The 23319-nt window shown below is 34.1% G+C and overlaps 5 protein-coding genes across 6 annotated transcripts; 1 reads left to right on the top strand and 4 right to left on the bottom strand.

Moving 5' to 3' along the window:
- The first annotated feature begins 1011 nt into the window (after positions 1–1011).
- LOC107941810 (BES1/BZR1 homolog protein 4) lies at positions 1012–4099 on the top strand. 2 transcript variants are annotated; one of them, XM_041102807.1, is made up of 3 exons: positions 1015–1427; positions 2826–3565; positions 3648–4099. In XM_041102807.1, exons 1-3 carry the CDS (start codon positions 1212–1214, stop codon positions 3649–3651), a joined length of 960 nt encoding a protein of 319 aa, XP_040958741.1. In that variant the 5' UTR covers positions 1015–1211; the 3' UTR covers positions 3652–4099. The 2 variants fall into 2 exon arrangements, with proteins under 2 accessions (XP_040958740.1, XP_040958741.1); XM_041102806.1 differs by lacking the exon at positions 3648–4099 and having other exon boundaries at positions 1012–1427; positions 2826–3569.
- Positions 4100–5724: 1625 nt separating this feature from the next.
- Positions 5725–8812, bottom strand: LOC107925289 (uncharacterized). The gene is made up of 5 exons (XM_016855938.2): positions 8223–8812; positions 7128–7994; positions 6765–6965; positions 6270–6465; positions 5725–6118 (listed from the first exon to the last, which is right to left on the bottom strand). The coding sequence occupies exons 1-5, from the start codon at positions 8352–8354 to the stop codon at positions 5937–5939; spliced, it is 1578 nt and encodes a 525-aa protein (XP_016711427.2). The 5' UTR covers positions 8355–8812; the 3' UTR covers positions 5725–5936.
- Positions 8813–9016: 204 nt separating this feature from the next.
- LOC107925290 (CTD small phosphatase-like protein) lies at positions 9017–10343 on the bottom strand. Its single transcript, XM_041102805.1, has one exon. The coding sequence runs from the start codon at positions 10198–10200 to the stop codon at positions 9247–9249; it is 954 nt and encodes a 317-aa protein (XP_040958739.1). The 5' UTR covers positions 10201–10343; the 3' UTR covers positions 9017–9246.
- Positions 10344–13305: 2962 nt separating this feature from the next.
- Positions 13306–14304, bottom strand: LOC107925013 (carboxy-terminal domain RNA polymerase II polypeptide A small phosphatase 1). The gene has a single exon (XM_016855586.2). It carries the CDS (start codon positions 14302–14304, stop codon positions 13306–13308), a length of 999 nt encoding a protein of 332 aa, XP_016711075.2.
- Positions 14305–17342: 3038 nt separating this feature from the next.
- Positions 17343–18680, bottom strand: LOC107941805 (CTD small phosphatase-like protein). Its single transcript, XM_016875416.2, has one exon. It carries the CDS (start codon positions 18571–18573, stop codon positions 17653–17655), a length of 921 nt encoding a protein of 306 aa, XP_016730905.1. The 5' UTR covers positions 18574–18680; the 3' UTR covers positions 17343–17652.
- Positions 18681–23319: the final 4639 nt, after the last annotated feature.

Below are 23319 nucleotides of genomic sequence, written 5' to 3'. Positions count from 1 at the left end.
TAGACAATATTTTTATATTTTGAGTCGACCTAACCTGGCTCGAATTCAATTTAAATAATAAAAATATTTAACGATGTTAAATTATGCCAAATTAAAGTGTATTAAACTAATAGAGATTAAAATCGAAATTTAACACATTATACTCCAAACATGTTTTAGTTTTTTTAAAGGGATAAATACTAAAATTATACATAAAGTTTGATAGAAATCGTAATGTTGTATATCAACTTTAATTTGGCGAATTTACATACATCAAGCTTTATCTTTTGTCAAATTTTCACGTTTCACTAACCTCATTATTTATATAGCACAAATTTCCGTTAAATCACATGTAAATTTTGATATGATATTTTGTTAGATTAAAAAAAATTAAATTATTCTAACCTAGATTAAAAAAATGAATTTGGAAAGAGAAAACCATTTTCTGAAGTGTGTTTATTTTTTTTAATTTAAGTGAAAAAATTTAATTTTTTTATTATTTTTAACCTAATAAAATAATATGTCAGAAATTTACACATGATTTAATGAAAAATTGTGTCGCATAGACAATAAAATTAGTAAAATATGAAAATTTAACTAAAATTAAAATTAATAAAATATTTTAATGCACTAAATTAAAATTAATGTGTAATATTATAAAATTATTTAAAGTCTGTATATAATATTGATATTTTTTAAAAGGGTATATTGAGTTTTTTTTAATTATTGGGATAATTATCCAAACTCTCGACAGTTTTAAATTTATTGATATTAGAATAAAAGAAGGAAAATAATTAATTTTTAGTACAACTTATACTTCTGTTTTTATGGAAAGTACATAAAACATAACATAAACAGCCAATTGACCGAAAAATATCTAAAGTTGAAAATACAAAAAAAACACGTGTTGCCCACGTGATCATGGGTAAATCTTTTCTATTGCATATAATAAGTGGCTCTCTCGTAATTTTAACTAACATTCATGCCCAATTACACTCTCCCTTATAGCTCACACTTTTCCTCCATTTAATAGCACTTCCATCTCCAACAAAACCAAAACGAAAAAAAAAACACTGGAAAAAATAATATTAAAAAGACCGCCAAATCCTTTTGTTTTGTTTTTGTTTTTTTTTCTTTTTTCATCTCTTCGTTTGTTTCTCGAGAAATATACACTCCCGGATTCCGTGAAGTTAATCGAGTTGCCGGCGTTGCTTTGAGGAAGGTATCGAAGCATGACGTCAGGGACGAGAATGCCGACGTGGAAGGAGAGGGAGAACAACAAGCGGAGAGAAAGGAGGAGGAGGGCGATCGCGGCGAAGATCTTCGCGGGTTTGCGAATGTACGGAAACTACAAGCTACCGAAGCACTGCGACAACAACGAGGTCTTGAAAGCACTCTGTAACGAAGCCGGTTGGACCGTCGAAGAAGACGGCACCACTTACAGAAAGGTAAACAAATCAAATTCCAGAAACCATTCAACTTTTTTTTTTACATGCGATTATGCGTATGTTAGTATAAAGGTAGCGAATAATGATAGAATACGCCGTGGTGTAGCAAGTTGTCTGTTAAAACTGAGATGGTGTCGGTTAAGAAAAAGTGAAAGCACAAAGCACGAAGGTTTATCAAAGATTCGTTTTTTTTTCTGTTGATGTTACTGTTTCGGCTTCGGTAAGACAAAAGGACGAAGAAGATTTGTCCAGGCAGCTTTAACCAGAACTTGTTTGTTAGTAAGACGATAATGCCCTTCGTCGATCATCAAAAGAATTGCCGGTGTTTTATTCTTTTGCTTTCTACTGTAGCATTTCAGGCAAGGGTAATTTTGACATTTATAGGACACTATGCATCTCCTAGATTGAAGCTTTGCAGCTTGCTTTAATGCAGCTAATAATGATAAAAAAAATGCTTTTCTATTTCTCTTTTTCTTCTCAAAGGTAAGGTCACTTTGGTCATTCTCTTTCACGTTTATTGTATGCATCCCCGGGATTATTGGCTTTGCGTGCTGCAATGCTTTTTAATCAGTTTTATGAGAAAATGAAGGAGAAAAAAAAGGTGATCCTTGGATTCCACTTTTTGTGACGAGATTTCAAAGGCGTGTAGGGATTGGGTTTTAATTAATTAAGCTTATAAGAAAACATGTTAGAAGAGTTAGCGTGTTAGCATGGTGCATTATGCTTGTGTTGTGTTAACATATCCTATCCAAGTCAGTCTAACGCCATTGTCTTTGACAATAGTTTTCTCTTTAAATCAAAGTTTTTGTCGGGTTGTAATGACCATGTTGTCCCATCATGCTTTTTTTTTTCATCAGAAATGGTCTAGAGACAAAGATGTCGCATGTGATGTTTGGCAAAATGAAGACTGGTAGTTAGATTCTATTTATAAAAATGATTTATGTTCATAATCAATCATTGCTTGTTCTTTTCTAGTCGTTGTTATTAGAGCCAAGTGGTTGAGACAAAGTTAGTCATAGTAGATGGTGTGAACTTAGGGACTTGAAGATTAGCATGAGCAACGATTTGGGGTGTTTTACTTATCCAAAAAATAATTTGGTTTTTTTTTCGGTAATATGACTTCACGTTGTCTTGGTGGCTTGTGTGTTAGCTACTATGTGTATGAAATGAATTTGCTCATACTTAAAGATAGGGGATACCAATGGTGAGGTCCATATTCTATGGGACAATGAGCTTCTTGCAAGAACAGTGCTCATGGAGCCATGAAAATTTTCACCTATGATAATTGGAGATGAGAAAGTAGGGAAAGGGTCTTTAGGGAAATGTGTATTTTGTTATTGTTGCTCCAACGTGTAGAGCTGTTTCAGTGATTTTGTGTTGGTCTTTCCATTTCTGCAGGGATGTAAACCAGTGGATCGTATGGACATAATGGGAGGTTCTGCATCAGCTAGTCCATGCTCATCATATCACCCAAGCCCTGGTTCATCTTCCTTCCCAAGTCCAGCCTCATCCCATTACACGGCCAATGCCAATGGCAATGCTGATGCCAATTCCCTAATCCCTTGGCTCAAAAACCTTTCTTCTGGTTCATCTTCAGCTTCATCCAAGCTCGCTCACCATCTCTTCATCGCAGGTGGTTCCATAAGTGCTCCTGTCACTCCACCACTTAGCTCTCCAACTTCCAGAACTCCTCGAACCAGAAGTGATTGGGATGAAATGAACGCTGGCCCAACTTGCACGGGGAAGCGCTTTTCTTACCTGCCTGCATCCACACCACCAAGTCCAAGCCGTCAGGTTTTTCCTGATCCAGGTTGGCTTTCCAGACTTGAAATACCCCAAAGTGGGCCAACATCTCCTACGTTTAGCCTTGTCTCCCGAAACCCGTTTGGATTTAAAGACGAGGCCTTATCAGGAGGAGGTTCACGAATGTGGACTCCAGGGCAGAGTGGCACATGCTCACCCGCCTTTCCTGCAGGCGTTGATCAAACATCAGATGTTCCCATGTCTGATGCTATTGCTGCCGAGTTTGCCTTTGGCAGTAACATGACAGGGTTAGTGAAGCCTTGGGAAGGAGAAAAGATCCACGAGGAATGTGTAGCTAATGATCTCGAACTTACACTTGGAAATTCAAAAACCAGGTAATTCGGGATCAATCCATGCATTTTTCATAATCCTTCATAGACTTCTTCAGTTGTCTAATAGACTCGTTTTCATGAACAGATAGAGCTTCATAAAGAGAATGAGCATCACATCAAGCAAACACTATCAGAAAGAGGGCGAGAATATAATTATCCATGGGACTTCATTAAAGCTTCGTCATTTAGATCGGAAGTTAAAAATTTTCAAATCAAAATCTGAGATTTCTATGTTTCGGTCGGGCAACAAATTTTCGAGTTAGTACGATGACTAGAAGAAGCACCTATTCCAATCTCCAATCCCATTAATCTCTTTTCAAGCAAAAGAGAATAGCTCTAATTCCTATGAATTTGCCTCTTTTAAGTGCATGCACTTCATTCCTCTATTTTTCATATTCCGTCTTCTCCAAGTTAGCAAACAGCATCAACAATGGTACTGGCTGATTTGTAAGATTGTGGCTTTCTGATTGAAAAAAGTGGTTTTTGACTGTCTGAATTCTTACATATTTGCTTATGAAATGACCTTTTTCCTTTTTATTCCCATGGAGTTTGAATATAGAGTATATATAATGAACAATGATGATAGCAAGCAATGCAATCATTTCCCATATCCGTTTGATAGGGTAAAAGAAAAGTGGAAAACAATAGCAAACATGGAAATGAATGATTACCAGTTCAAATACTTGCATGTTTACAACACTAAGGACGATATAATTTAACAGTATGGGGGCAATCAAAGCCAAGATCAATTGATCATATGATGATGTTTTGAGAAAAACAAAAAACGGTGTCATGGTCCATGGAGAGCTGCACCCCATCATTTCCTTCATGTTTCTGCCTCTTTTTACACACTGCATTTACGTTGATCAAATCAGTAATCTCAAGACTAAAATAAAATTTTATCTATACTTTGGGCACTTTATCTATAGTTTGACCAAAGAAGATTTTTTTCTTTTTAAAAAAGTAATCAAAATTTTATATTATTTTTTTATTATATTTTTAGATACTAAATAAATATTAAAATCATAGATATTTGAATATGTTATATATTTTATAAATATATGAAAATCATACATTAGTATGGAATTGTGTGGAACAATTATTGAATTGATATAACTAATATTCATATACGTGAATATTTTTAACTTTGCATGATATAAATTTTGGCCCGGTAACTTTGTTCATTTTGGTATATGTATTTTTTTTGTCCACTTTGGCACTTGAACTTGCTAATTAGATTCATTTTGATATTTGAACTTGAAAAATATAAAAGTTTGATGATGTGACACTTTGAGATTGTACCATATCATCACTTGAAAATTTAAAAATTTATATAAATATTCAAGTGATTATGTGGTACAATCTTAGATATCGCATTCCGTGTTTTAATAACCGAACTAGTGATTGAACAGATTAAACTATTGATCCTTGATTTAATCAGTTTTTGATTTTTACTAATTTCAAGCAATTTTCGAGTCAAACGGTTCGACCTCTTTGTTCGAACCGTTACATTGATTAAATCTCGGACGGCCGATTCGGTCTTGTTCTAGTAACATTGATCACATCATCAAATCTTGACATGATCCAAGTTCAAGGATCAAAATGGATTAAAACAAAAGTAAAGGTACTAAAACAGATCTAGTTGCTAAATTCAGGGACCAAAAATTATATTATCCCTTTTAAACTTCACTACAAACCCGAGATAGAGATGGATAAAAGGATCCCGGCTCCTTCCACTCCATTACCTTCCCTATGACCCTCATGTTGCATTCCAACTTATTTGGCTGCTGAGAAATCAGGATTCAGACTAGGAGTTGAATGGTAATTAGGAAAAAGTAAAATAGAAAAGAAAAAGGGTTTGGTAGTGGTAATGCAATTATGGTGCTGCCTTGTCAATTATTGCTCTGCAGCCGCACAATATAATCACGCTCTCCTTTTACCTTTTTGCAAACGCCAAAATGGTCCGGTGTTTTCTTTTTAAGTCGTTTGTAGACTTTACAGTATGCATGTCGTAGATCTTGTATTTTAATTTAATTTTCGAATTTTAAAATTTTAATTCCAAAAAAATGTATAGGCCGTGGATGGACGGAAAGCATCCACGGTGAAGTCTCGGTGATGCACCGACATCGTATCGGAAAAGGATATATTAGCCAACAACATAATTTAAACAAATATATTTGTTCTTTCTTTTCTTTTATGATTTGAACGTTGTTCAACAATATGTACCTGCATCTTACACAGGTAAAGAATGATGGTATGGAAGATGACATAAATATATATGATTTACACAATGTACATAAAGATTCATGTTGAATTGGATCCTTCTTCATACTAAGTCTTGAAGCTAATCAGTTCGGTACCTGACTTCCGGCATTCAACTTAGTGTGCTGTATAGATCAGAAAGTGCATGGTAGAGAATGGCAGCAGCGGGTGCTTGAGACATTGACCCTAGAAGTATATCTGATGCCGTTATTGTTTGGCTGCCATAGAATCGGGAATTCTCTCGTCTGCGAGTTGTGATGATACTTCCTTCGAGAGAACATCCAAAAAAAGCACCTACATATTCAAACATAGACATAGAATATCAGTTATAATGGCGAGCAGCAGGGACCTTCCAGGAGTAGACGACAGACACCATGTTACTGGTCAACATGATACAATGGCAGTCCCACTAAGACAAATACGCAACTAAAATGGATCCATTTACCTTTACTGCAGCTATATGTATAACAAGCAGCACAACCACCATCACCGACTCGTAAATTAGCTTCTGCAGCCCTTCCTACACTACCAACAGCAGCACTCAAACCAGCTCCGAAAGAAAGATGTGCATTGCTACTAAAAGTCTTGACTGCATCATTTGTTCTCAAGATTATAATAAAATCGGTCAGTTCACCCCCAGCCTGCAAAATGTAACCCTTAATAGTTAGGAAACAAAATGGGAAATAACCTAATTTTACAAGATTGGTCCATTGCATCTGATTGTCGGCAAATCCCAATTGAATTCCCGTGCTCTGTGCTGTTTAATAATAAAGTTGAAGCAATGTTTGCATTTGAATTGTTCAACAGTACGTAACAGAGATGCTCCAACATGCAACAAACACCCACAACATACAGCCATTTTCGACTTTGTTGGATGCGAATTTCAAATAGGAAACGCCTATTGTATGTGTTGTTAAAGAACAAAGATTTAAGTATTCACCTGAGCTCCCCACCCTACACCGAGTGAAGAAATGGAAGAGGGTGGTGACCAGGAGCCATCCTCTCTACGAGAGATCACAAGTCCCGTACCAATATTATATATAACCATGACACCAACTTTCACAACAGATATTATTGCGAGGCCTTTTGCTTCTCGGAGAATGCCATCCGGAATTGATTTCTCGGGTTTCAAAGAAGCAACCTAGCCAATGGAAAGGAAAAAGGTGAGAATTTATAGTTTCTTTTTGTTATACTCAGCACTGCGACATTGCAAATACATGACATGATAGTCCGGAGAAACTACCAACAAGAAGAATAACAGGCTCTTCACATTCACATGTAAACCTTAAAGCTCACTTCTTACCTTAGTGATATAACTTCGAATTGTATTTGTTGCCTTATAGATTTCGTGTTCCATGGACTGCCCCCAGGGGAAATTAACCCAAGATCTCAAAGTACTCAAGTCGGTCAGGTCATGAGTTGGCAGCTGAGCAGCACTACTAACGTGGTCCATCAAGTATGGTTGGACAGACTCGAGTTGCACGCAGCATACATCGCAGACACGTTGTGGATCAGCAACACGAAACTTTCCTGGCATTAAACTCCTTCCTCTAGAACACTCGCCACAAAAAATTCCTCCACAAAACCTGCAATGGTGTCTAGAACACATGATCGGGTGAAACCTCACACCACACAGCATACAAGCAGAAGCAGCACTGTCAGCCAACCACTTCGGCGGTTCTACTTCAAGAATTTCCTTCATGTTCCCCAAATTTGATTCGGTTAGTGTCTGAGCCATCTCTTGCCAAGCCTGCTCAATTAAACGACTCGATAAAAGCCATGAGATATCACGTCTTTGAAGATCACCGGAAGTTAAAGTGTGTACTTTCCCACGGGCAGCCAGAACCATTTCCGCTATCACATCCCACATTGTCCACTCCTTGTCTTCTTCCCCAAGAAACTGGTCCCATCCCATGTCACCTTCCGTGAAATAACCACCATTGGAATGAAAACCTCTACTCCACTCTTTGTGATCACTTTCTAGCATAGGCGGAACCGAGACCGGTATCCATACACCGGTGTCCTCAACAAGTGGGGAGTCGTAAAAGAAGTATTTTCCCGGCTTCCGAGAGCCGGTCACCGATTCTTTTTCCTCATCATTCAACTCTTCCATACTTTTAGTTGGCACTGATAACCCATTATCATAGTTTTCAAGTCCCATCTTATCATCCTATTATTAACATAGAAAATATACAACCATCAAATAAAAAGGAAAAACACCCAAATCAGAAATATCCCCCAAAAGTCGGAATTCTAAGGGAAAAAAATAGATCAGTAATTAAAAACATTCAAAAGGAAGAAGGAAAACAAAATCAAAATCAAAGTCAAAATCCCAAACCTCATCAATTCAAAGATTCTAAGACTAATTCAATGAATAAAAACAATTCGAAAGACTTACCGTGAGAGAATTAGGGTTCTTATAGCCGGTATCCTCGTTTGGGGTCGAATAGGAAACCCTAGAATCCAAAACCTGGCTTTCTGAGTCTCTGGAATCGGGATAAAACCCAGCATTTTGATTGGAGCCATCCATGAAGTGATCAAAATTCAATTAAATTCTTTAGCTAACTAAGGGCATAATGGAATTTTTTCAAAAACAGAGGCCGGAAAGAGGAAAAAAGATTGCATTTTTTTCCTTGTGCAATTAATTTTAAAGAAATTTTTTTATAGATGGATTATTTGAGTTGCCTTGGAAACTTGGAAGTCCTTTTGTTGTTTACGTTTTGTTTACGGTTTTCTCTCCTAATCTTTCTAAAGCTTAATTAATTAGGTTTTCTTGTATATTAATAATCATATTAAGGGAAAAAAAAACAGGTCTTTTATTTTTTTAACAAAAAAAGAGACCATGGAACAGCAAACTCTAAGCTTTTCACCCTCTCTTCCCAATTCTCTTTTTTTGGTTATCAAATGTAAGCTTCATCATAATCAACTGATAGCAAAACCTATCACTCAACAATTGCCACGTGCTTTATTATTTTATTATTATTGAATTGTTCTAAGAGATTTTTTTTCTATGAACCAGAGGGTAAGCTGTTGTTGATGATGATGATGACAATGGGTTTCTTTTTAAGAGGCTAAAACATAAACTTGAATTAAAAATTAAAGATTTGAGCAATAGCCTTTTACCACTGGAAAGGGTCCTACTTTTCAGACTTCATTAGAACTTGATGCCATTAAAAATCTGTGCTTTGAAAGTTGGAAACTAGTTATAGATCTTTAATTCTTACATGAAAAATCTGGGAAAAGAAAAAAGAAAGAGAAGAGAATATAACAATGAAGACGTGGAATTCGATCTAATCATAATGCAGGCTTTTTTTTTTCTAACATGAACAAAATCTATTGTTCAAAAACGAAAACAAGAAAGAAAACAAGAAAGAAAAAAAAAGAATTGAACCACCCTTATGAGCAGAGCAAGACTGCAAGAGTCATAGCTTCAACTGAACAAAGCCATAATCATCAGCAGCGCCGCCACCGTTGAAATACTGCTTGACCGCTACTCTCATATCCTCGAACCGTTCACACCACTGAAAGAATTGAACCAATTTCTCCAGCTCCCTGTCGTGACTATCCTCCACAAATGGCCGTATAGGGACGGCGTTCTCTGGTTGCAGAGAGTAAGCGTTTGGGTTATCGTCGACGATGACAATTCTCCCTAAATCCCTCCCCATTTCAGACAAGTCTTTAACGAACTTCCCGTTCAGTTCCTTGCAAGAATCCCGATAAAGCCGGTGGGATATTAAGCCCTTCGGGTCGAGCTTATCCAAGACCTGGGAAGCATATTGCTTGAGCCCCGCCGTGAAAACCACCACTTCGTGTTTCTTGCTTATTTCTTCCAGGAAAAAATCGACGCCGGGCCGTTTCAACACGTAGAAGTTCATGACCTGGCCTTCAATGCTCGGCCGTACGACGAAATCGTACGTTTCGGGAGGTGGGTCGGGGCTAGAATGCACCAGGGTCTCGTCTAAGTCAAGAAAGATCGTCTTTTTCGTCTTGGAAATCAACGGCGGAAGCAAGCACCGCTCGAACACTAAAGCACGAGGAACGATGAAATTGCTTTCGAACCCACAGAACTCTTCTTGCTCTTCGTTTTCTTCTTGCTTGAGGAGTTGGAAGCCATTGCGGTAGCGTTTGGCGGCGGTGGAAGGGGTTGCTATATGGGCTAACCTCGAGAAAAGCCTCACGATGCGACGACGGCAAGTCTTGATGGACTTGTTGAGGGAGGCAATGACGGAGAACGAACCATTCTTCTTCACCGGAGAAGTCTTTCTCCGGTGGTGATGACGGTGGCGCTTGATGGATCGTGGCGGAGTTCGTTTCTTGATAATCTTGGAAACCATTTCAGGGCTGTGGATTATGAAAGGGCGATGGAGATTAATCATTAGCCGCTTATAGGATAAGTTCGTAGATTTAAAAAAACATAAAGCCAAAGCGGAGGTTTCCCTTTGGTTCGGGTAATAACGGGAAGCTCTGAGGCTCCATTATGTTTCAAATTTTGGTTCGGTGTAACGGTCATGAAGATAGAGCTTCGGATTGCAAGCTTGAGTCGTTGGGTATAATTGATTAGCAAAGCGACAGGGTGGAATTTTTTGGTCAAATTTTATAAAGGTCCCCGTATTATGACATTTTACCGGATTTAATCCTTCTACTGCAATTTGATATTTTTAATTTATTAAAAATATGTATTTTTTAAACATGGTTTGATATGACGTTGTACAACTTGAATGTATTTTATTTTACATTTTTTAATTGTGTAAAAAATGGCCTCATTGTAAAATAAAATGTCAAGATGTATATATTACTTTATCATTAAAAAAAAAAAGCCACATTGAGTTATTTGGTGGAATTAAAGAAGAGGGTTGGGTTCGAGATTGAAAATACATATTTTGAAAAGTGGAAGACTAAGAAAATTATCAAAGTATAGTAGAAAGACTAAATTTAACAAAATCGCATAGTATAGGTACTTTAATAGAATTTGACCTTTTTTGGATTAAAATTCTGTAGACCCTAAAGCCCGTTACTCATTATTGATTATTTTTGGATTTTATTATCGAGTGTCGATAGTTTAAAACGGAATTGTAGTAGTTTTGGTGAAAGAAAAGTGTAAAAATTTAAAATTATGAGCAACAAATAAATGAAAAAAAAATGGGTGTGGGTGAATATCTTCATAATTATCCTATGATCTATTAGAATGATGAATAAAATTATTAAATTAATGCATTAATACAAATCTTAATAAGTATCTTACAATATTTGGTAACAAAATCAGTTTAATTAATTTTACATATATATATTTTAACTTTTATCATTATAAATATATTACAATATTAAAATAAATACAAGTCCACGCAATTGAAACATAGAAATCAAAATAATATAAAATACAACGAATGAAGAATCGAACAAATTAAGCGCATCCATGGCATATGCACATGTTGAAACTGGAGACCAATCCAATTTTATTTTAACAACACGGGTCATTTCATCAAATCTTGATGGAATTCAGGTTCAAGGACCAAAATGGATCTAGTTGCCAAATTCAAGTACCGAAGTGAAAAAAAAAAGTACAAGTACCAAAGTGGACCTAATTACAAAGTTTAGGGACAAAAAATTATATTATCCCTTATTTAAATAAAAATATTGGTAAAATGTTAGTTTTGATCCTTTTACTATAATAAATTTTGAGGTTTAATTCTCATATTTCGATTTGGCATAATTAAACTTCTCTATTTTTTTTGTATAATTAAGATTTTTTTTTATGTTCGTTTTATGATCTATAAAAGACTATTTTGAGATTCATGGTTGCTCTTTCCAACCAAGTCATCTACAAGACTTGAACCAGAGTTCTTTCATTGAGAGTACAATGTAACTTACCATTACCTTAAACACTTATTGGCTAAATTTCTCTACTTTTATAAGACATTAGTTAATCTAAATAATTAATACATTAACTATTTTGGTTAATGTCGAGGCAAAATGAGCTAATAGTTGATGAGTGGCACTCGACAATGCCAACTAGAGACTGCCATTGAGGCAAAGGTTGTATTGTGAATATTATTGAAAGTGTTTACTACCCAAGTTCCCAAGAGGAGGATTTAGAAGTGAAAGCTATAGTCTTTAGACACAAGGGTGAGGTCTCTATACTTAGAGAGTGATAAAATGTGAGTCACTTGTTGTATTGTTGACTAAGGATAGTGAAATTTCTTACTAAGCTAAGCTCCACAGATATAGAGAAATTGAATTGCGTAAACAAATTCTTAATGTTATTTGTTATTTTGTTTGCATAGTTTCACAGTACCAAACCGTAGTAGCCATTGCAATTTAACAGTTCCATTTACACTAATTGTGTAGCAACAATTAAAATATTAACATAATTTTTTCTTAAAAATATTTTTTTTAACACAAAAAATTCAAATTACCTTAACGAGTAAATAGATATTTTCAAAAGAAAATCAACATTAATATTAATAATTAATTGTATTAACTATTTAAATTAATTAATAATATTAAAAATAAAAAGATATTAAATTAACTTAAAATAATGGAAAGATCAAACAAGAAGATATGACCAATATTAAAAGCTAAAGAATTCATGAATGCTTTTTTAATTTTTTAAATGTTAATCTATTTATTTTAAAGTTTTTAATTGAGTTGGTGTCAGATGGTATCAGAAATTAATCGAGCAAACTTAATTGAAGAAGACCTATTTATGCTTTTCTTTTAAATAATAACTAAATTATTTTAATGATACTTTTATCTTTTCATGCTTTTATATAATAATTTTTAAATAAAATAATTAAAAATAATATATCTAAAGATTAAACACGTTCAATAAGATTTAAATACAAGTTTTTATCACAACACCAGATGATCATTATCAGTTAAATTTTTTTAATATATATAATATTTTCTTTCGTGAGATAATTTAATAAATGTTACCTGCTTGAAATAGGGTTAAATCACTTTTTGAAACATGAACTTGATAACTTTTTTCTAAATTAGGGCTTGAACTTTTCTTTTTGTCCAGGTTAGACCCTAAACTTGACAATTGTTCTCACATTTAAGTTTGAGTTTTCTTTTGTGGAAACGATTGTCAAGTTTAAAGGACTAACTTAGATAAAAAAAAAGTTGAAGCCTTGAAGTGAGAACAATTGTCTAGCTCAAACTCAAATGTAAGAACAATGATCAGAGTTTAATTTAACAAAAAAAAGTTCAAACTCAAAAAAAAAAAAACCATATTTAAGCACAAATAGTGTTTCAACCCTTTCACTTTAATTGAAGCTTTTTCTTTTTTGGTCTTATCATTCAAAAAGAAACTTGTTTTTCTTGATTCATAATTTAAAAGGAAACGCATTTAATCTACAAATGAACCAGCAATTGGTTTGAATTAATAGCGGCCTTTGAATCCACTTATTAAGTCTCGACGAAAATTAATCTCCTGTGTTTACACAAAAATACATTTAATCTACAACTATATATATAAATTTTCATATGTGGTGATATTTTATAACTGATGAAAGATCCCTAGTATTACGATGACGAGACGACAATGATGTCCGAGCCGGTTTGGTGGTGTTGTTGGCACCACCTAAATACTGTTTCACCGCCTCTCGCATATCCTCAAACCCATCACAATACATCTCGAAAAACCCTAACAGCTTCTCCAATTCCTTGTCTTCAACATCATCGACAAATCGCTTTATGGGGATTGCATTTGCAGGTTGCAAAGCATACGACCTCGGGTTATCATCGACGATCACGACGTTCTCAAGGTCCCTCCCTATCGTTGACAAGTCCTTGGCAAACCTTCGTTTCACCAATGGCTTGCACGAGTCTCTGTATAAACGATGCGATATCAGCCCTTTGGGGTCTAAAACGTCGAGCAACAATGAAGCGTATTGCTCCAACCCGGCGGTGAACACCACCACTTCATACTTTTTGCTTATGGCTTCCAAGAATTCATCGACCCCAGGACGTTTCAAAACGTAGAAGTTCATGGTTACACCCTCGATGGTCGGTGTGATCATGAAGTCATAGTTTGGTGGTGGTGTGCCGGTTGTGGAATGGACCAAGGTCTCGTCCAAGTCGAGGACGACGGTCCTTTTTTTACTTGAAACTAATGGAGGAAGCAAATGTTGATGTTTTTCAACTTGGACTTCGGCTTGGCGCTCCTCCTCCTTCAACACGGTAACGCGAGGGACAACCCGTGAGAAACTGGTGCTGAATTTGAGTTTAATCCTCGGCCCGACGTTGGGTTCCGAGCTGATCGGTTCTTCTTCCCGTTTGAGGATCACGAAGCATTGGTGTCGTCTCGGGCCGGCAGCCAACTTAGAAAAGAATTGGAGGATGCGGCACTGGCATTTGTGAATGGACTTGCTTATGGAAGAAATGAAGGAGAAGGATTTGGTTTTCAGCGACGATGATCGTCTCTTAGGGTGGTGGACACGGTGGAGGAGTTGGCAATGGAAGAGGCGGTGGTAGCGCATGGTGGACTTGAGCTGAACCCTTTTGTTTACCTTGAATGACATAATTTTTGGCTCTGGGTATTGATTAAACAATACCCAGTTAGAATTGTTATGCAGAGAAATACGAAGAAGAAGAACATTTACAGAAATCTATGCAAATTCGGTGATTAAAAGGATGTCTTTACTTTTCTGTTTTGATAAACAATGGGTTGTTTTTGTTTTTGTTTTTGTTTTAATGCTTAGTGCTAGTTATTAACAGCTAAATTAGGCAAAAACAAATGTAATTTTCTTTCTAAACCTAAACTAAGTTGTTAACTACAACTATTAAGGGGTTTCAACTTGCAATAGTTCATGTATTGTTAATTACTAAGTTTTAGTTCATTTAAAATAGGTTAAATTTTGCTATTAGTCCCTGTACTTTGCGAAAGTTGTAGATTTAGTTTTTATATACTTTAATTTGGTATTTTTAGTCCTTATACTTTTTTAAAATTTAAAACCTTCACCAAATAATAACTGTTAAATTCACTAATTTAAGTTTTGTTATTTCCAAAACATGATGCGCCAAACATACTATCATATGTTCATGTCATGTCTGCTTGTCATTTCAATATATTACTGATTAAAAATTCAACTAATAGATTAACGATTGTCATTTACATCAAGACTAAATTTTGAAAATTCGGTACTTAGAATGATCTAATTCAAAAATATGGACTAAATCTAACTTGTACGTAATGACTAGTATTTAAATTTAAACAAATAGCTTTAACAGCTACTATTTGAGTTAGGACTAAAATTTTAAAATTCGAAAAGTACAGGTATAATATTGAGCAATTAAAAGTTCAAAAACTAAATTTGGTCAAATTAAAGTAGAAAGACTAAATCCATAATTTGTACAAAGTACAACAACTAATAACAAAATTTTAACCTACTTATACTGGTAAACTTCAAAAAGTATAACTAATTTAAATTCCAAATAGTGAGTAAATAAATAAAATAAGATTCAGTATAGATATAACATATAATAACTAACTATTAAGAGTTAAATTAGGTAAAACAAATGTAATTTCCTTTCTAAAACTAAACTGAATTGTTGTCAATTAGAAGTTTTAGTTATTAAATACGGGATTTAAAGTGGATTATCAGAAACGTTGTTGCGGGGAAGATGTTCTTTCCCGTGGACAACCCTTTCTAAAGCTTGGCCTCTTATTCAAAAAAAATTGCTTTGGTCAATAGGTGATGGTACTATAATTAGATGCTGGTAGGATCCATGGATCCCAAAAGTGGGACCACTAGCTAACATGGTTTCGGATGTTCCACTCTAGATATGGATGGCCTTTTGTGTGATATGGTTACTGAGGATGGCAAATGGAATCTAGATCTCTTCCGTCTTTGGCTCTCGGAGGAGATAATTCAGAAGATTGTTGGGATACCTCCACCTCATCCGGTAGCCAGGGTTGACAAGATTATTTAGGGAGGTACTTTGACCGGTTGTTTCTCCCTTAAAAACGCCTATAAGAAGCTTCGGGAAGGATCGTGGAATCCGAAAGAACTGATGTGGTGCATCCCATGGAAACTCCAAGGACCCCAATGGATTAGATTCTTTATTTGGCTTGCTTTTAATCAGCGCCTGCTTACCAAGGTGGAAATAACATGCTGAGGATTTGAACATGATTCAGCCTGTGGGGTTTGTGGTCATAGTCCTGAAGATGTGCTACATGCTAGTATGGATTAATGTCCTGCAGTGAGGAATATTTGGGACTAGTTAATCCCAGTTGAATGGTACTCTAGATTCTATGCAGGAAATTTACATGAGTAGCTAATTTTAAACTTAGAAAATCAACATGGCTAGTGCTTGGGAGACGTGAACTGGCAATATCTTTTTGGGATCATTGCTTGACATATTTGGAAGAATCACCATCTTTTTATCTTCCAGGGTGCTTCATAGAGTGTTAGGAAAACTATTAATAGTTGGCCAAAGCAGTATGTCTCTACTAGTAGGGGCAACTTGACTGAACCATGAGGTAAGTTTCCGTTTTTTGAATTAGTTAACAATTGGGTATGTTTGAGTACAGATGGATTTGTCCAAAAAGAAGTTGGTGACGTGATGGCAGGGGGAATAGTCCGTGATCGAGATGGAGCGTGGATTCTTGGTTTTAATAGATAGTTGGAAAATTGTTCTGTTTTTTTTATGCAGAATCGTGGGGCATTTTGGACGGACCGAGTCTTCTTATTGAACGGGGATATGACAATGTGTTTATTTAGTCTAATTGCCTTGAAGTGGTTATAGCTATTCAGGAGAATTCTTCAGAAGGGTCCAATTCTGCCTTGATCAAGAGGATCCATCAAGTGTTATCCCGATTTAAACAATGGAGCATTTGACACATTTCCAGAGAGGATAATCAAGAAGCTGATCGTTTGGTCAAATTAGTCCAACATATATGAAACAAATAATTTACTTTTGTTTAAGATCTCCACGTTGGAGGGGATATGGTCTAGTTTATATAATCAGATTATGTATTCTATTTTTTCATAAAAAAAAAGGGAATAAATTTTAGTTATTTAAATAAAAGAAAAATTGCAATCTTCCTAAATGAAAATTTTCAAATTTTCTATAAATGGAATTTTTTTTTAATTTAGTGTAAATATATGATAAAATATTTGCATAGAACTACCCATAGCCCTTTCCAACCCATAATTATAGTTGCTTTTCTTGATATGATATTTAGAACTACCCATCCCAACTCATAAATAGGAGCAAAATGCGCTTCAACGCACTTACATCCTCATACCAATTAAGCTAACACTCGATCTACTTATCTTTAATCTTTTAGTTTTGCACATGTCACGGTTTTATAAGTGACAGATTTAATCTAAATCTTTTAAATACCTAAATGAATGGGATTAAAACTCTTTTTTTTAATATACTAAAAAATTTAAAAAGAAAAAAGAAATAGTATTTACATTTCCATATCTCCCCAATCTTATAAATTAAGATTTAACCTTCACAAATTTTGGGAAATTAATTAACCAAAAAAGAAAATTTTTTATCTCCTTGCTCTTCAATTCTCTTTATGAAAGCATTCTTCTACATTTTGACAGTTTAAGATCATCGGGCATAACTCAAAATAATCAAATAAAAGAATGATCGAATTCATTAAAAAAAATAACAAGGAGAGACGAATATAAACAACTAAATGTTGGAAAGTTACTAGGAGAGACTTCCTATCACCCTAAAAATCTTTTGTTCTTGAACCATTCAGTAACTGTATAATCATAGGTGAAAAACATCATTTTTAATTCATAGAGCGTCGAAGAAGAGGATGAAGCTCTAAAACACTGCTTCACCAAACAAATGTGGAGCTCGTGTTAATCTTTAGCACCTCGAAGATAATGGTTCACAGCGTCTCTCATGTCTTGAAAAACATCGCATCTCTCGAAAAAACCGGCCAACTTCATCAATTCCCTGTCCCAAAGCTCATCGCCGTAGAACGGCTTGATCGGTATCCCGTTTTCCGGTTGCAACGAATACGACTTTGGGTTATCGTCGACGATGACAGTCTTCCTCAAGTCCCTCCCTATCTCCGACAAGTCCTTGATGAATTTTCCCCGCACTTGCTTGCATGAATCCCTATAAAACCTATGCGATATCAATCCTTTAGGGTCGAGCGTGTCGATCACCTTGGACGCGTACGCTTTGTGCCCCGCCGTGAAAACGACGACCTCATATTTCTTGCTGATGATCTCCAAGAACTCGTAGACCCCAGGCCGTTTAAACACGTAGAAATAAATCGTCACTCCGTCCATCACCCTCGAAACCGCGAAATCGTACCTCGGCGGAGGAGGGCCGAGTCTCGAATGCACCAACGTCTCATCCAAGTCAAGCACGATGGTCCCTTTTTTATCCGGTCCCAACGGTGGAAGCAAGTTCCGCTGTAAAAGAAGAAATGGTGTTGGTAGAGGCAAGACGTTAAAACTACATGGCTCGAATTGGAGTTGAAGTGCGGGACGGACGGCTTTAACATCGACGTAATCGAACTGGGGTTTGTCTTTCTTTTCGATAACCTCGAATCCCTTAATGCGACACGATGGGGTTACTTTACGGGCAAGCACCGATAAAACCTTGGTGAGCTGATGGGTACATTTAACAAAGGACTTGTTTATCGATGCGAAGATGGTGATGGAATTGGCGTTGTTGTTCTTTTTACCTGAAAAACACCTTCGTATATGGAAAATGTGGTGCAGTTGTTGGCGCTTGCTGATGGGCTCTTTTGGCTTCTCGGATAACATTATGATCGGTTCCGACTTCTGAGTCGTGTTTGGATGCCGAGAAAAGTAAACTCATTTGTTTTACAGAAAATTGAAGCGACATTAAAAGGAAGGAAAAACAATATGGTAAAGATCTTTTTAAATTTTGCTTCGATGTTAACAGACTATAACTGGATTTTGGTTAGAGAGTCGAAACTGGAATCCATATTTAGAAATCAAATCTGTTTTTTACAGAGAAATTACTCTGATTTTCTTTTTCCAATTCTCTTTTTATTCATATCCATTTAATTGAGTAAATTTGGGTTGGTATTACAATATAATCGGACCTTAATTGTCAATAAATTCAAAGATAATTGCGTATTTTTGTGAAAAAATTAAATTATTTTTATATTTTTTATATCCGTTTTATGGTTTATGTTTAGAGTTTTTGACTCCTCCGTGAACTATTATTAAAATTATTGACCCGCATGACATTTGATTTAGACAGTAAAATAAAATAACTAAAAAAAGCTTAAAATTAATCTTTTAAAAATTTTAACTTAAAAAATTATAAACATATCTCTCAAAATTAATATATTATTATAAGTTTGATAATGGTGTTTTAATTTTAATAAAAATAAGGTAAAACATGAGCAAAAGTAATAGGAATGCATTTAATATTATTTATCAAATATATTTATTTCTTTTAATTTTTTATTTCATTAGAATTTCGTACATATCATATTATTATAAGTTTTAAATCAGATATTAAATCTTTAATTTATTGTATTTTTTATTAGCACACATGCTTATATTAAAGTAATTTCCATTTGCACGCGTGATAAGTATATTAGTAATGGTTAATATTATTTGAGTTTTGTTAACGAGTCTTGACTCGATTAGTATGAGCATTATTGTCAATACAATAAAATTGTAAGTTCGAGTGCACTGAAGCGTATTATTTTCTTATTTATAGATTGAGAATGGGCTATGGATAGTTCTAGACATTGTGTCAAAAAAGGAGATCCGAATTATTAAAAAAAAGTTATTATTTGAGTTTTGTATGGTAATATATTATATAAACTCTCATACTACTTTGTTTAAATAGTATGCGTTGGGCCTTTTACAAAGGCATACAAATAAAAGAAGGCCCAAAGGTTTAAAAAGTTGCAACGCTTAATAGTTCCTGATAAATATTAATCTAATATTTTTTTGTGACTAGACCAAAACATTTTCCTTTAATAGGAGAAAATAAAATAACACATAATTTGTTATAAGTAAAGTTGTTCATGGGTCGGGTCGGGCTCTAACAAAATTTTAGGTTCGATTGTTAGGCCCAGGTTCGAAGAATGGGTCTAAATTTTTGCACAAGTTCGATCCGAATAAAAATACTAAAACTTGGCCTGGCCCAACTAGTATTAATTTTTTTAATTTTATTTTTTATACAAAAAATTTAACAAATATATTACATCAAATACACTAAAAAAATTAAAATAAATGCTTTCCAACAAATTAAAAAAAAATTTAAAAAAGTATTTATACTTAAATAACATTAATATAAGTGTAATTTAACAAGCAAATGCCTCCAAAATAGTAGTAAAATTAACAATAAAATAAGTGTTATACAATATCCAAACATTAACAACAAAAGAGTACAACATAATTGTGAAATGGTAGCAAAACAATGGCAAAAAGTAGGAAAACAACAACAAAAACATCAAAGGTTTTTTTAATTGAAAATTCGGGTTAGGCCGGATCAAAAAAACTTACCCGAGGCCTAACCCGTTTTTTTTGCCCAAGCCCATTTTTCGGGCTTATATTTTTTTTCTCAGACCCTCCTATCTTTCGGGCAACAACTCTAGTTATGAGTATCTCTCTTAAGTAGGTTTTATCGGCCTTATCCTGTTACAACACAATTTAGCAAGTCGGCACCTCCCTAGGAGTAACGCCTCACAAAATCTAAACTTTACAAACATGCATGCGTAATATGTGAAATTCCTATAATCCACCTTGCCAAGGACAGATGTTGGAACCTTTCTTACATAGTTTACATGTGAAATCTCACCTAATCATCTCTATTCTGTCACTGCCTATCTAGAGAATTAGATTCTCTATAAATGGCCGACCAAGATAGAACTTGCATCATACACGTGTCAAGACCTAAGGTTGAAAGGGGTCATCCTCACCTATAAATACTTACCCCTATATCGAGAAAAACTTTAAGGTCTCTCCTTCATACTTTCTCTCTTCGCGTCCCCTATCGTATGAGCCGTCGCATCCTTCTCCCACATCATAATCACGGTAGATGGAATTTAAGTATAATTAATTTTGGATAATGGATATAGTTAGTCAAATTTAAAGTCAAACCAAATAATGTTGTCGTTATCCTCCCACATCTTAAACCATTCTAATCGACAGCCAAATAATGGGGTGATCATAAGGAACATGAATGTTTCTTTATTTATTATTTCACAAGTGAAAATTTAAAATTTTCATATGTTCCATTTATAATTTTTTTAAATTTATCATAACAATTTTATTTTATATATAATAATTTCTAAGAACTTTCTAAGTGAATGCGAAACCAATGTGAAAAGGATGATTCAAGGGAACATAAGCTAATGGATGTGGTAAATGCTCATAGAGAAAGAGTATGATTTTGGTTTTAGTCCCTCTACTATGTTGAGATTTGGGATATAATTCTTTTTCTTTAATTTGATGCAACTTGATCCCTTTAATTTTATAATGTTATCACTAGGTTTAAATTGATAATAGTTTTATTGATTTCTTCTGTTAATTGATGATGCAAAATTTTATTTTAAGTATTATTTGGTCGCACAATCAAGGTCACCTAAAAAACTCAATCAATCATATTCAATCGATATTAAACCGAATATTTAAAGTTATTTTTAAAAAATTACATCACTACTTTGAATACGATAACTAATGGTATTATCAATTTAAAATTACTAATAATATCGTAAAAGTTGAAAGATTAAATTATATCAAATCAAAATAAATGGACTAACTTCTGGTTTCAACATAGAAGAGGGTTTGAAACCATAATTAAACAGAGAAAGAAGCTTATGATTATGAATAGAAGAAAAGAAAGCTAGGTGAGTATTTTACAATTAATGGTAGAGATTGGAAGTTTTGCATGCGCATTGAAACACACACACACACACACACACACAAAGTTTTGTTAATAAAAAAAATAAAAAATTCAAGAATTAAGAAAGAAAAAACAGTAGCTAAACTCCACTTCTGAAATTAAAATATTTCTTATATACCAGTCGATTGAGTCTTAACTCGATTGGCATGAGCATTATTGCCAATGCAAGATGATGTGGGTTCGAGTGCATTGAAGTGCATTATCCTCCCATTTATGGGAAAAAAAATCTCAAAATAGTTCTAAGTATTGTGTAAAAAAGAGCAAAGGACTTATAATGAGAATTATTTAAATATATATATTTCTAATATACCAAATAATAATTCATATATTATTTCGAAATACTTAGTGGCCTTCTACTTAAATTCAATGCAAAATAATTCTACAATACTTAATAATTAGAGCATGCATATATTTTCATTTTCAACTATATTTACCTTCACTTTTTTGACTATTGGTGGTAGTGTTTTTCTTCTTGAAGTGGAAATTTCATGCAAAAAAAAGAAGGATCAAAATGTAGTGAAGTTGACTTAAGGAGAAAATTAAAAAAGTAGTGGCATAGAATATTGCATAGATAATGGTATAGTCAATGAATTGGTTATAAGTTCCATAAATATGGGCATGAAATGCTGGTGAGTGGAGACCCACTCCCACTCTATCTTTTTGGTTGGATTTTCCCTTAGCTAAGTTCGACTGGCTGTGCTTTTAATTTTTATTTCTATGGTTTCTTTTTGGTATCCTCTTTATTATTATGAGAAAAATGCAAATCCCTTTCACACTTATCATCATTTTATAAAAAAGTTAATGAGATTAGGCAAGGGGCAAATATAGAAATTGGAATTAAATTATAGTATTTTAAGAGATTAAAATATAATTTTATCGTGTTTTAATTTATGATTTCATCTCTTTTTTTAAATGATTAAATAGAAATTTGTTTTTATTTTGGAGGTTAAAATGTAAATTATAATTTAATAATTCTTAAAGAGGTTGAACCAAAATTCTCCATTTTAGTTACATTCACCCATGAGATTAGGTGAAGGTTATTGTGTTGTATCGGTAGATGTATTGTTTATTTTTATTATTGATATGTGTTGATGTTAATATGTTTCCGTGTATCTTTTTAAATTTATTGGTATTCTTAAAATACCTTTTCATATATGTATTTATAGTTTGCATGTAATTATGAAGAATACAAATAGTTAACACAAAACAAAATGAAAATTGACTAAAATATCAAAATCTTGTGCCAATTAGTATGAACCCTTGATAATGGTATAGACTAGTATTGGTCGAGGCGGAACGAAACACATTGTAATTTTAATTTGAACTAAACTTAAATTATGTGATACCGGTTTAGGGTAAATAGGAGTGAAGTTAAAAAATTATTTTGGGGGCAAAATTGAATTATAAATTTTTAAGAGATCAAGTTGTATTTTTTTTTATTTCTTAAGGTATCTACTGAAGCGAGCCCAATAATGAATTCTCCGCATTTACTAACCTCTATTGGTCAAAATGGTACATATTAGCCAATATGACCAATATGGATATGATACTGACGACCATGGTTTATTAGTGATACAAAATAAGAGATGAAATATAATATTATGTGTTTAAAAATT

The sequence above is a fragment of the Gossypium hirsutum genome, chromosome D10, assembly GCF_007990345.1.
Source record: "Gossypium hirsutum isolate 1008001.06 chromosome D10, Gossypium_hirsutum_v2.1, whole genome shotgun sequence".
Lineage (NCBI taxonomy): Eukaryota > Viridiplantae > Streptophyta > Magnoliopsida > Malvales > Malvaceae > Gossypium > Gossypium hirsutum.
This window is presented reverse-complemented; position numbering and strand designations above follow the sequence as displayed.

Excerpts from the sequence above, each read along its gene's own strand:
- LOC107941810 (XM_041102807.1), top strand. The coding sequence starts at position 1,212 with ATGACGTCAGGGACGAGAATGCCGACGTGGAAGGAGAGGGAGAACAAC. Across the intron at positions 1,428-2,825 it reads ACGGCACCACTTACAGAAAG|GGATGTAAACCAGTGGATCG; the intron begins GTAAACAAATCA and ends CCATTTCTGCAG.
- LOC107925289 (XM_016855938.2), bottom strand. The coding sequence starts at position 8,354 with ATGGATGGCTCCAATCAAAATGCTGGGTTTTATCCCGATTCCAGAGAC. Across the intron at positions 6,466-6,764 it reads GTGTAGGGTGGGGAGCTCAG|GCTGGGGGTGAACTGACCGA; the intron begins GTGAATACTTAA and ends TACATTTTGCAG. Across the intron at positions 6,119-6,269 it reads TACATATAGCTGCAGTAAAG|GTGCTTTTTTTGGATGTTCT; the intron begins GTAAATGGATCC and ends TTGAATATGTAG.
- LOC107925290 (XM_041102805.1), bottom strand. The coding sequence starts at position 10,200 with ATGATTAATCTCCATCGCCCTTTCATAATCCACAGCCCTGAAATGGTT.
- LOC107925013 (XM_016855586.2), bottom strand. The coding sequence starts at position 14,304 with ATGCGCTACCACCGCCTCTTCCATTGCCAACTCCTCCACCGTGTCCAC.
- LOC107941805 (XM_016875416.2), bottom strand. The coding sequence starts at position 18,573 with ATGTTATCCGAGAAGCCAAAAGAGCCCATCAGCAAGCGCCAACAACTG.